Source organism: Argentina silus, assembly GCF_951799395.1.
Source record: "Argentina silus genome assembly, chromosome: 6".
Lineage (NCBI taxonomy): Eukaryota > Metazoa > Chordata > Actinopteri > Argentiniformes > Argentinidae > Argentina > Argentina silus.
Window position 1 is genome coordinate 20,689,149 of NC_139660.1, and position 12,967 is coordinate 20,702,115.

General features: G+C 47.0%; 1 protein-coding gene across 1 annotated transcript in view; it reads left to right on the plus strand.

Moving 5' to 3' along the window:
* The window catches only part of LOC310805470 (ryanodine receptor 2-like), a gene marked incomplete at both ends in the record, with an annotated part of 68,817 nt that overhangs the window by 24,491 nt on the left and 31,359 nt on the right, over positions 1-12,967 (plus strand). The window contains 21 exons of the mRNA XM_083671178.1: positions 148-291; positions 484-760; positions 1,212-1,326; positions 1,818-1,950; positions 2,522-2,625; positions 2,845-2,980; positions 3,367-3,553; positions 4,199-4,307; positions 4,854-4,974; positions 5,441-5,610; positions 6,845-7,065; positions 7,529-7,619; positions 7,714-7,854; positions 8,584-8,747; positions 8,954-9,032; positions 9,477-9,566; positions 9,820-9,957; positions 10,525-10,602; positions 10,924-10,999; positions 11,292-11,415; positions 11,954-12,069. Coding sequence (XP_083527304.1) covers positions 148-291; positions 484-760; positions 1,212-1,326; positions 1,818-1,950; positions 2,522-2,625; positions 2,845-2,980; positions 3,367-3,553; positions 4,199-4,307; positions 4,854-4,974; positions 5,441-5,610; positions 6,845-7,065; positions 7,529-7,619; positions 7,714-7,854; positions 8,584-8,747; positions 8,954-9,032; positions 9,477-9,566; positions 9,820-9,957; positions 10,525-10,602; positions 10,924-10,999; positions 11,292-11,415; positions 11,954-12,069 — 2,814 coding nt within the window. The remainder of the gene's footprint in view (positions 1-147; positions 292-483; positions 761-1,211; positions 1,327-1,817; positions 1,951-2,521; positions 2,626-2,844; positions 2,981-3,366; positions 3,554-4,198; positions 4,308-4,853; positions 4,975-5,440; positions 5,611-6,844; positions 7,066-7,528; positions 7,620-7,713; positions 7,855-8,583; positions 8,748-8,953; positions 9,033-9,476; positions 9,567-9,819; positions 9,958-10,524; positions 10,603-10,923; positions 11,000-11,291; positions 11,416-11,953; positions 12,070-12,967) is intronic.

Genomic DNA, 12,967 nt, shown 5'->3' on the forward strand with positions numbered 1-12,967 from the left:
AAGCCTTCCCTGAGACCGGAAGGCTAGGCTTTAGCTCAGTGGGCTAATGCAGTTAACCAAGATTCAGTACCCAGGCATTCGCTTTATAGTCTTGAAAATGAAGACTGTAATATCTCACCAAGTTGTCGTTTTGTTTACTATGAACAGGAATCGAAGTTGATGACGTCACAGAACTTGATGAGGATTCTGGTGTGTCGATCAAGGACCGCCTCTTCAGTCTAGTTGGGAAAGTAATGGGCTTCAGGAAGAGAACTACTGAGCCTGAGAAGAACAGCAGATCCCAGAATACTAGTGAGTGAACCTGTACGGTACATTGTCACACCGGTGGAGGCTGGTGGAGGTAGAAATCGTAGGACAGGCTTTTTACGGGCTTTCGACAGGATTTCGACCTCCACCAGCCTGGTGTCCCCAATTGCTTTGGCTAAGTGTGTGGTCCTCCCGTAATCTCTCTCTTTCCTATAATGTCTCATACTCCCCCTGTAGTCAGCCTCCAGCAACTGATCTCAGAGACGGTGGTGCGCTGGGCCCAGGAGTGTGTGATGGAGGAGCCGGCTCTGGTGCGGGCCATGTTCTCCCTCCTGCACCGCCAGTACCAGGGCCTGGGGGGCCAGCTGAGCGCCCCCCTCCACAGAGCCTACACCATCAGCCAGGTGTCTGTGGAGGACACCATGGCCCTGCTGGCCTCGCTGGGGCAGATCCGCTCGCTGCTCAGTGTCCGCATGGGCAAGGAGGAGGAGGGCCTCATGATCCGGGGACTGGGGTATGGCTGTGGTGGTACTACTACTGCTACAGGGAAGGCTGGTGGAGGTAGAAATCGGAGCACGGGCTCATTGTAAATGCATGAAATGGAATGATGAATGGTGTAAAAAACATGTGTTTGATACCATACCGGTAACGCATGTTAAACATGTGTGTTTGATACCATTCCTCATTCCATTCCATGCATTACAATGCCGGCCCTCCGATTTCTACCTCCACCAGCCTCCCTTGTACTGCTAGCTAGCTACTACAGCTAGATACTCTACGCTCAAGGCTTTGCTCGAAAAATGCCTAGCTCTAACCAATATCTTGATTCATATCAACATATCTTGATGCAATTTCTTTGGCAATGCTATCATACAGTAGGTAGCATCACAGTGCAATTTTAAAGTCAATTCCAATTCCAGTTAAGCTGTCCCTTAAACCCTGTATGCTGTTTTGTTCTTGTGCAGAGACATCATGAACAATAAAGTTTTCTACCAGCACCCCAACCTGATGAGGGCGCTGGGGATGCATGAGACGGTCATGGAGGTGATGGTGAACGTGCTGGGGGAGGGAGAGTCCAAGGTGAGACAGATTAGTTAGGTTCATGACATAACAGCAGAAGTGAAGGTGACCTATTTAAGATATTATTGGCCCCCAATTTGCATGTGCAAAAGTAGAAGAAAATTATATTAATCATACATAATCCAGTGGGAGTTTGGAATACTGCTTCTAGCATTTCCATGATATGCAAAGCATGATCAGACTGTTAACAAAAACTCTGATTAATTATTTACAGTTTTCCCAAAACCATTCTTAAAGTCAAGCTACACTAAAAAATCATGCTGTAGGGTTGTCTGAGTTGTAAGGTATTTTTTTGCTCTGCTCATCACTATTTACTGAATCAAATTGGGGCCCTTAGACTGGTAAGAAAAATGAAAGTGGTATTGAATTAGCTATTGTTAACTAATAATCATCTTATCCAATTGTAGCAAAGTACACAACGTGCATCGTGATCAAAAGAGAGAATCTATATGGTGCTATTATTATTATTATTCTCTCTTCCTGTCTTCTAGGAGATCACCTTTCCTAAGATGGTGGCCCACTGCTGTCGCTTCCTGTGTTATTTCTGTCGCATCAGCAGACAGAACCAGGGGGCCATGTTTGACCACCTCAGCTACCTGCTGGAGAACAGTAATGTGGGACTAGGTGGGGCCTGTCATGTTATATCTGGACTAGCCATATGGGGATGCTTACTGTTAACATCAGTTGATTATCTATCTGAACAAGAAGGGCTGTTTCCCCAGGCCTAGATAGAGTTTACCCTCTTAACTCTTAGAAACAGGGTTCCAAATGGGATCTTCATTTGTCCCTGTTGGGAAACCTTTAAAGAACCGTTGAAGTTTTGTTGCCATGTAGAACCTTTTGGGTTCCATGTAGAACTCTCTGTGGAAAGGCTTCAACATGGAACCAAAAAGGGTTCTACATGGCAACAAAAGTTTCTTTAAAGGGGTCCACTACAGGGACAAATGAAGAACCCTTTTTTGGTACTAATTAGCACCTTTGTAGACTAAAAAGCATCTTCAATGGAGCGTCTCAGTTGAAAGTGTCATTAAGTCCTGGGCCAGGACAGAGCTCTTAATTTGTCATTCTAAGTGTACTTCTCAGTGTTAGAAACAGCAACTCCTAAACACCGTAATCCTTGTAGTATATGCACGCCTGGTATTTTTCTGATTCCTCTGTGATGGTGCTACCATGCTTGAATCTCTCTCCTCAACAGCCTCTCCCTCCATGCGAGGTGCCACCCCTCTGGACGTGGCAGCTGCCTCCGTCATGGACAACAACGAGTTAGCCCTGGCACTGAGGGAACCTGACCTGGAGAAGGTCAGAGAGCTCCTACTCCCTGTTATCTTACCTGACCCTATCACTGCATGTGTATGTGTCCTGAGGGACCGTGTGTCTGGGAGGAGAGGCGGGAATAAGGTTACATAGAAGCCCTAAAATTGGTTACAGTCCTTTACAGATATCTGTTTCTCTCTCTCTCTCTCTCTCTCTCTCTCCCTCCCTCCCCTCACTCTCCCTCCCTCCCCTCTCTGTCTGAAGGTCGTTCAGTACCTGGCTGGCTGCGGCCTACAGAGCTGTCCTATGCTGGTGTCTAAAGGCTACCCTGACATTGGCTGGAACCCTGTGGAGGGGGAACGCTACCTGGACTTCCTCCGCTTCGCTGTGTTCTGCAATGGTAACATGCTACATGCCACATGATACATCATCAGTAGTCAAGTATGGTCAAAAGGCACATCCTTTAGTGGGGTGCAGGGCAGAGAAAAGTCAGTATAGAATGAATAGAGCCCTCACACTCAAATGCTCCACCAGGCACCTTTATTAAACAGGTGAGGTCATTCATTTCCCCCAAAGTGTACCACACCCCTAGAACTAATGCTTCGTCTAACACTTAGTCTGCTTTAACCAATTAAATGGTATAATTTAATAATATATATAATAGTTTAATGTATAAGCATGGTATATACTGTAGTGGGGGTCTATACTGTATTAAGGGGGTCTTTCTGTTTCTATAGAACATGGCTGTTATCCTCAGTCTGACTGTTGCGTTGTTCGGAATGACAGGTGAGAGCGTGGAGGACAATGCCTACGTGGCTGTGAGGCTGCTGATTCGCCGGCCCGAGTGCTTTGGCCCCGCCCTGCGAGGGGAGGGTGGCGACGGACTTCTGGCAGCCATGGAGGAAGCCATCAGGATCTCAGAGGACCCCACTATGGATGGACCCGCTACAGCCTATGAGTCCAACAGAACCATGTGAGATACACAGAGAACCACACTGGATGGTACCTCTGGATAACACTGGAGAGTAGAACCTTAACTCGTCGTTCTGTTTTAATATACCAGGTTCTTTAAAGGCAGACTCTGGGATATGACGTCACGCCCCGCGAAAACTAAATCTAAATGTATTGTTCGTGAACAAGGGCGAATGAGAGCGTCCACTAGTTTCACTGCCCTTCACTTTCACTTTCATGTCCCCCCGGTTTCTTCGTTGTTGATCTTCTTTCCATTTCTCTGAAAACTAGCCTAAAGCTGCCTGGAGGAGAATCAAAGAGATTTGAATTCTCCCGGAGACGCTCACAACTGCACAACAAAACGTTTGATGTATGGGTTCTGTAGCAAACACGCTCTTTTCTGTAGTCTGTTGCATCTGTGTTTTTGAAAGTCTCTGGCAGAATCGCCCGCCTAATTTTTGCAATATACGTCATATCCCCGAATGTACCTTTAAAGCTTTTCTGCTGTCCAGCCAGTGGAGGATAGATAGATAGATTCTTGGCCTCAACCTTCAACAATGACAAATATAATGATGTGGTTGAAGCCATGTCCTGAGTGTGCCATGTCAAAACCCCTTCTCCCTCTATCTCTACCCCGCCCCCCCCCCACACACACACACACATACAGAGACATTCTCCAGGATGAGGAGGATGACCTTATCCACATGGGCCACGCCATCATGACCTTCTATTCAGCCCTCATCGACCTGTTGGGCCGCTGTGCCCCCGAGATGCATGTGAGTCTATTACAGCTTTGATACAGCGTGATTGGACAGGCAGGGATTGATTGGCATGGTCGTCCAGAAAGCAGTTTTTCCACTCTCCTTTGAGTCTGTGTCTCCATGGGAACAATAATATATATAATTATGAATATACAGCTGTCTCTATGTTATGCCTTTGCTAGTTTCTCCATAATAATTGACATGAATTGAATTGAATTTAAATGTGTATGGAAAGCAGGGGAGGCCGTCGGTCTGTCCATCAATGGAGGAAAACGGAGGAGAGGCTCATTGTAAGACATAGAATGGAATGAGGAATGGTATCAAACACACGTTTGAAACCATTCCTTATTCCATTCCATGCATTACAATGAGCCTGTCCTCCGATGACTACCTCCACCAGCCTCCCTTGATGGATAGACTGATAAAACAACTTTTTAGGTTGTTTATGTAGATATGAATTGTTTATACATCAGCACTGTGTGTGTCCATGACGATGTTCTGTCGGGACCATGAAGTGGATTTGATCTTCTCTAATGTCTTTGTATTGATCGTGTTGTGCAGCTGATCCATGCAGGTAAAGGTGAGGCCATCCGCATACGGGCCATCCTGAGGTCACTCATCCCCATACAGGACCTGGAGGGGGTCGTCAGCATTCCCTTCCAGATCCCTGCCTTGGCTACAGGTCAGCATCTCTGTTTTACTGTCCTCTACTGTAAGGTCAGACCTCTGTTTTACTGTGTTAGTGTCTATGTACTGTAAAACTTCACTGTGTCACCTTTTAAACTGCCATAGACATTATTTCCATATTACAGGGTTTACATGTACATGCTACAGCAGTTTACACCAGGGGAGGCTGGCGGAGGTGGAAATCGGAGGACGGGCTCATTGTAATGCGTGGAATGGAATTAGGAATGGGTATCAAACCCGCATGTTTGATACCAATCCTCATTCCATTCCACCAGCCTCCACCAGCCTCCCCAGATGTTTCACAAATGCATAGCAGGGTTTTGAGTCTTTCACTACAGACAAAAGTGTTGGACCGCATGCATTACTGTATGCATCTATAAGGCCATATTTATTATGAAATGGCTGCCCAAAAGATTGTTCCAACCAAGTCTGGTTCGGTTTCCTCTCCCGTCCCTATACAGATGGCACCGTGGTAGAACCGGACCCGTCCACGGTGTTCTGTCCGGACCACAAGGCAGCCATGGTGCTGTTCCTGGACCGGGTCTATGGCATCCAGGACCAGAACTTCCTGCTTCGCCTGCTGGAAGTGGGCTTCCTGCCGGACCTGCAGGCCGCTGCCTCTCTGGACACTGTGAGGGAGAGGGCTACAGCACCATAACAACAACAACAACAACAACAACCACCACCACCACCATTACTACCACCACAACAACAACAACACAGGATTAACCCACCCAAAACATGACTGGAGTGATCCACCATTCTGCCACTGAAGTTACTCACTCTCATAACCCCACCAGAGTGATGACCTCCCCTCCTGGCTACTTCACATAGTGGGTCCACTAAATGACCTATACAGGGGAGGCTGGTGGAGGTAGAAATCGGAGGACGGGCTCATTGTAATGCAAGGGTAGGAATAAGGAATGTAATCAAACATGTGCTGGTTTGATACCATTCCTGATTCCGTTCCATGCGTTATAATGAGTCCGTCTTCCGATTTCCGACTCCACCAGCCTCCCCTAGCCTCCCCTGGACCTACTGTATAACATCACAGGGATGATGGACCATAACACCATGGAGGTGTTTCACCTTTAACATGTGAATGAGATTGAAGTTGTGAATATGGAGATGCGTAATCACCACTATCGGCCACTTGGGGGCAGTGTTTCCCTGCCCATTCATGAGAGCACTGGTGGCAATGGGGGGTTCCAGGTTCCGGGAATTAACTTGTTCTTGGTGTTAAATACTTTAATTTCAGCATTCAATTTTCCTCTGGACCCACCAGGGTTCCTCCCCAATGGATTCATTCCATTTTCACCACTGCATGAGAGAATGAAACAAGGTTGAAGATCGCTTGGATGAAATGCATGTGTGTGTGTTTTTATTAAAGTTTGATTATTTGATGTGTTTTCACTTTGATGTTACACACCTCGGGGCTGAACCACCTTTCCTCCACACTCACTTCCTCCCTCTGCACCTCCTCAGAACCTTTTATTAACCGTTGTTTCCCTTTTCCTCTCCCATCTCGATTTTATTCCCTTGTTTTTCAGACTTCAAAAAGAAAAAAAGCTTTTTTTCACTTCCCCCCAATTTCCTCTGGATCTTTCTCCCTTAACATCCCTCTAGGCTCACTTCAGGAGAGGCTGATGAAGGTAGACGTCGGAAGACGGACTCATTGTAATGCATGGGATGAAATTAGGAATGGTATCAAACAGGAATGGTGTTCACAAATGCATATCACCTGTTTGATACCATTCCTCATTTCATTCCATGCAGTACAATGAGCCCGTCTTTCAATTCCTACCACCATCAGCCTCCCCTGGCTCATAACCAGTACTCCTCCTCCTCTCCCCTCCTCCCTGCAGACTGATCTGAGCTCCACAGACATGGCCCTGGCCCTGAACCGCTACCTGTGCACGGCCGTGTTGCCCCTGCTCACCAAGTGCTCCAGCCTCTTCTGTGGGGCCCAGGGCCATCACCCCCTGGTGGACGCTCTGCTCCAGGCCATCTACCGCCTCTCCAGGGCCCTCAGCCTCACCAAGGCCCAGAGAGACGCAATCGAAGACTGCCTGCTGGCCGTATGCAGGTGGGGGAGAGACGGGGGGAGGATGGATCTATTGATGTACTGCCACGTCATTCTTGACTCTCTATTGTTGTTTAACTACTGCATTACTCACCCCATCACTTGTTTGTTCTAACATCACTTGAGGTAGAGAGTGCGCAGATAAAATGTCTAATATGAATCATGGGGTTATTGTATAAGGGAGGTGACGCAGGTTGTGTGTGTGTGTGTGTGTGTGTGTGTGTGTGTGTGTGTGTGTGTGTGTGTGTGTGTGTGTGTGTGTGTGTGTGTGTGTGTGTGTGTGTGTGTGTGTGTGTGTGTGTGGGTGTGTGTGTGGGTGGGTTCTGGGTGCGTGGGTGGGTGGGTATGCATGCATGCGTGCGTGTGTGTGTGTGTGTGTGTGTGGGGGTGGGGGTGGCTGTGCGTGTGTGTGGGTGGCTGTGCGTGTGGGTGGGTGGGTATGCGTGTGTGTGTGGTGTTTTTCCAGTAAGCTTAAGCCGTCCATGATGCAACCTCTCCTCCGTCGGCTTGTTTGTGATGTACCACTTCTGACGGAACACACTAAGATGCCTCTTAAGGTCAGTAGAATGCATCGTACGGTGTGTGTGTCCATATTTGGCCAAGTTTGCCTTTCTCTCACTTATTTTGACTTTCACCTCTCCCTCCTCCCAGCTGCTGACCAATCACTACGAGCAGAGCTGGAAGTACTACTGTTTGAATGGAGGTTGGGGGAACCTGGGCTCCGCCTCTGAGGAGGAACTTCACCTATCCAGGAAGCTCTTCTGGGGGGTGTTCAACGCCCTGGCCAGGAAGGTACTGTAGGACCAATCCAAAAACAAACCTTTTATGAAGGAATATGGGTGTAATCAATATAATGGAAGCTCCCTCAAGCTCCTGAAGGAAGGAAACATTTGTAACAAGGAGGAAACATTTGTAAAATGGGGGCAAAGTCGGCCATCTTTATCTAAATATTTCTCAAAGACACAATGAGACATGTTAAGGAATTTTTAATACTGCAACTAGCGTTTCCATGATATGCAAATGCTTTTTCAGACTGCTTACTAAAACTCCAGTTGAATAATCACATTTTTTCTCAGAAACATTGTTAACTACTATTAACTATTAATACTGCAGAGTATTATGAGTTGTTAGGAATGTTTTGCTCAGCACTATTTGCACAAACAAGCTGGGGCCCACTGTAGGTGAGGTAGAATCATCATCATTATTGAGTTATTGCAATATCATCTCTTGCACCTATCCCATCCTATCAGATCTTCAAACATTACTGAGGGCCTGGGGCGATGGAAAATTGGCAAGTGTTGTTGTTTACTGTTTTGGGCCTATATGGTGGAGTCAGTGGAGGCTTGTGGAGGTAGAAATCAGAGGACGGGCTCTATGTTATGTTTGATACCATTGCTCATTCCATCCATGCGTTATAATGAGCCCGTCCTTCGATTTCTACCTCCACCAGCCTCCCCTGCTATCCTCTCTCCTCTTGTCTGCGTGTGTTGAGACGGTCTCCCTGCCTCCTCTCCTCCACAGCCCTACGAGGCTGAGCTGTTCAAGCTGGCTCTGCTGTGTCTGGCCGCCGTAGGGGGGGCCCTGCCCCCCGACCACATGGAGCCTGGCTGTGTCGCCTGGACGGAGAGCCACCCCTCCCTGGACACACAGGGACACTTTGACCCCCAGCCTGTTGACACCTCCAAGTAAGCCTGAGGCCAGAAAGGAACTCCGGCCGGCCCTCGCTTGTCCTCTTCTCTGCAGTCTTGAAGGAAGGACACGATGCTTGAATGGACTTGTACACTGAATACACAAAGGCCTGAAGTGTTTTTCTATGAACTCATTTTGTTACACTGGTGTGGGGCAAATTATAATATATTTTTTTTCTCTGATGTTTTTTTCTCCCTAATAGTGTGTCGGTACCAGAGAGACTGGAGTTCGTGGTGAATAAATACGCAGAGCATACCCATGAGAAGTGGTCGCTGGACAAGGTATATCATAACCATCCATCATGTCAGAGAGTCAGCTTAGGTTGACAGATTGATTTATGATACCCTGGTTTAAACAACACCACTGTATTAACATTTGCGCTGTGGAGGTTTTCATTTTGTGTTATGAATAACCTGTATGGAGAAGATTAGCCTATGTTGTCTTACAGTGTGTGTGTGTGTGTGTGTGTGTGTGTGTGTGTGTGTGTGTGTGTGTGTGTGTGTGTGTGTGTGTGTGTGTGTGTGTGTGTGTGTGTGTGTGTGTGTGTGTGTGTGTGTGTGTCCGCCCGCCCCTCTGGATAAGATTAGCCTATATTGTCTTATTGTTTGTGTGTGTGTGTGTGCGTCAGTTTGTATTATGTGAGAACTATTGTATGTTGAGAGAAGATTAGCCTATATAGTCTTATGTCTGATTATATACATGTCTCTGTTTGCTGTTTGTGTCAGTTTGCCAATGGCTGGGTCCACGGAGAGCAGCTGTGTGAGAACAGCAAGGTCCACCCTCTCCTGAAGCCTTACAGAGCCCTGTCCGAGAGGGTAAACGACTGCATGGAAGCGCTTTAGTTCAGAGATCACTTTCAATCAAGATTTTCAATTTCCGTTCTCTAAATTGGACGGGAATTTCTGTTCATTTAGTTTGCCCTCCTGGAATAGAATTGTCCTCAACGGGGGCATTTAAGCCAAAATGCTGTAATGCCCTCCTGCAAGACATCTTCCGCTTCCAATAGCAAAGCTTCGTGGATATGTTTTTCCAGCACCGAGTTCGTTCCCCTGCTGTGTTTTTCCTCAGGACAAAGAGACGTATCGCTGGGCCATCAAGGAGACGGTCAGGAGCATGCTGGCCTTCGGCTGGACCGTCGAGAGAACCAAGGAGGGCGATGCCTTCAGCCTGCTCAGCTGCGCACGGCGCATATCTCAGGCCGGGCAGGTGTGAGAGAGTTTTCTGCATGAGAATCTTTCAGCTTTATTGAATATGTACAGCTTAGAATTTAGCTACAATAGTTTTGCCGATGGCCCTGTCGATGACTCAGCTCCATTATCATAGGGATGGGATCTGCAGCTCTGAGCTCACACTGTACTGTGCCCCTGTTTAGATCCTCCCCTCTAACCAAGCAACTATTGTTAGCTTTAGTTTGTGTTCTCAGTAGCGATGCCAGTTACCTTCTCGTGTGCTTTACCGTTGTACAAGTTGTCTTTCCATTTGCACTGCGATGCTATACTTGTACCAGTGGAGGCCAGTGGAGGTAGAAATCGGAGGACGGGCTTATTTGTAATGCATGGAATGGAATGAGGAATGGTATCAAACACGCATTTTGTCCTATGTATTACATAGAGCGTGTCCTCAGATTTCTATTTCAAGTCTTTCTCCACCAGATGTGCCATTGTGCCGTATGTGGTCTTAGAAAAAGTGTTGATTCTTTGGTTGATTCAGTAAGAGAGTTAGAGATTTTAAAGATAAGCTTTTATGATAAACTCCTCTGTGTCTGCTGTTTAGCTGTCCTTCGAGGGAGCCTCCACCTTCAGTCCCAAGCCTATGGACATGAGCAGTGTGACTCTGGCCTGGGATCAGTGTGTAAGTCATCCTCACTGTAGCTGCAGCTTTAGTAGAGGCTGGTGGAGGTAGAAATCGGAGGACGGGCTCATTATAATGCATGGAATGGAATGAGGAATGGTATCACGTGTTTGATACCATTCCTCATTTCATTCCATGCATTACAATGAGCCCGTCCTCCGATTTCTACCTCCATTAGCCTCCCTTGTTGCAGCTTTAGTATCAAATGAATGGATGATCATTATAAGTCCTTGCTTTGCTGTATTATTCTATTCAATTCAATTCTATTCTGTTCTGTTTTATTCTGTCTATTCTGTTCTACATTTCATTTCTACCCTTTAGTCTATGGCTGAACAGCTGGCTGAGAACTACCATAATACCTGGGTCAGGAGAAAGAGGCTGGAGCTGGAGTCTAAAGGTAGCATAACTTCACATACCTTTTTGTAGTAAGCTACAGCAGTGTATGCGTTGTGCCATGTGCGATGCAGGGGAGGCTGGTGCAGGTAGAAGTCGGAGGATTGATACCATTCCTCATTCCATTCCATGCATTACAATGAGCCCGTCCCCCGATTTCTACCTCCACCAGCCTCCCCTGGTGTAATGCTGTGTACCTTTGGCAGCTTGAAACCAGGCAACACAGTGAGTGTCCCATGTGCAGCTAGAACTCGTATACAGGCAACTGATCTAACAGATCTAATGTCTTCCTCAAGGGGGCGGTGGTCTTTCTTTGCTGGTGCCCTTTGACTCTCTCGTTGCCAAGGAGAAAAGCAAACTCAGAGAGAGAGCCCGGGACGTCCTCAAGTTCTTCCAGCTCAATGGCTACACAGTGTGGAGGTGAGAGACCTGACAGCTGATGCAGGGGAGGCTGGTGGAGGTAGAAATCGGAGGACGGGCTCATTGCCCGTTCTGCGATTTCTACCTCCACCAACCTCCACTGAACTGATGATAATGGCAATTGTTCTTTGACCTGAATTTATCTTCTGCTCGATGATAGACATTTAATAAATGTTTCAGAGTTAATTATCTTGCTCAAGGGCATAGCTAATAGACCACACTTAGCCGTTAGTCCTGTGATCTACAGCAGTGGAGGCTGGTGGAGGTAGAAATCGGAGGACGGCTCATTGTAATTCATGGGACGGAATGAGGAATGGAATTAAATTAAATGTCTATCATCAAGCAGAAGATAAATTCAGGTCAAAGAACAATTGCCATTATCATCAGTTCAGTGGAGGCTGGTGGAGGTAGAAATCATAGAACGGGCAATGAGCCCGTCCTCCGATTTCTACCACCACTAGTCATCCCTGATCTACAGTTTGTCTTTCTGATTGCTTGTTAAGCTTATGACTCTGCTGGTTATTCTCTCTGTGTTCAGGGACAGGAAGGCAGTGGAGATGGACTCTCCAACCATAGCCAAACGCTTCGCTTACACCTTCCTCCAGCAGCTCCTCTCCTACACGGAGGAGGCCCAGGAACACATGCTGGAGCTGGGTAAGGATGCTAGCCAGCTGGGTAAGGCTGGTAGTCATACAGCCCCTAGGGAAACAACAGATGGACATGAGACCGGAGCTGCATTTCATTCCTGAAAGCCCCCCCCTTCCCCCATCTGCCCTGGTTCAAGCTATTATTGCCAAATATTTTCATAATTAGAAGATGGTTGAGTGGCTTGAAATCCAATGGTAGCCGTTGTACAACCCCGGAAACTGACAATGGAGCCACTGCAGGCATGCAGAGAGAGAGGTTTGTCAGTGATAGGTTTCGTATTTTGTAATATAAACTGGTGAAAGTAGCTTGACAACGTCAAGTGCAAGTGAGTGGGAAGATATTTTAAATTGTGTCACAAATGTTTTTATTCATGCGTATCAGCATTTTTTCACAAGGGCAGAGGATCTTGTCAGACTGCTCATGTTTGTAGAAGTCACTCTCCCGAAAAGACTTTTTTTTTCTTTTTTTTTTTACATATAGATAAGCTTAACATGTTTCGTCCTGTGCGGAGAACACATCATAAGACCACTGTGGACAGGACAGTCCAGGACATTTTTTTCCACAGACTCGGAGGACGGGCTCATTGTAAGGCATGGAATGGAAAGAGGAATGGTATCAAACACATTCCATTCCATGCATTACAATGAGCCCGATTTCTACCTCCACCAGCCTCCAAAGTCCTATCAGATCTGCTAGGGGTACTGGAGAAGGGCGGATTTGGGGCAAAGAACTTTCTAGAAGAAACTGCTGCTCTTGTCTCATCCCCGTCATCAGCTGTATCTTCTGACATCGTTGGCTAGCTGTAGCTGTAGGTCTGGTCAAGAGAGACGACACAGCTTCCATCTCTGGTCCACACAGACCGGTTCTGAATGGGCTTGGGCTCTAGCGGGGGTGCTGTTCACAT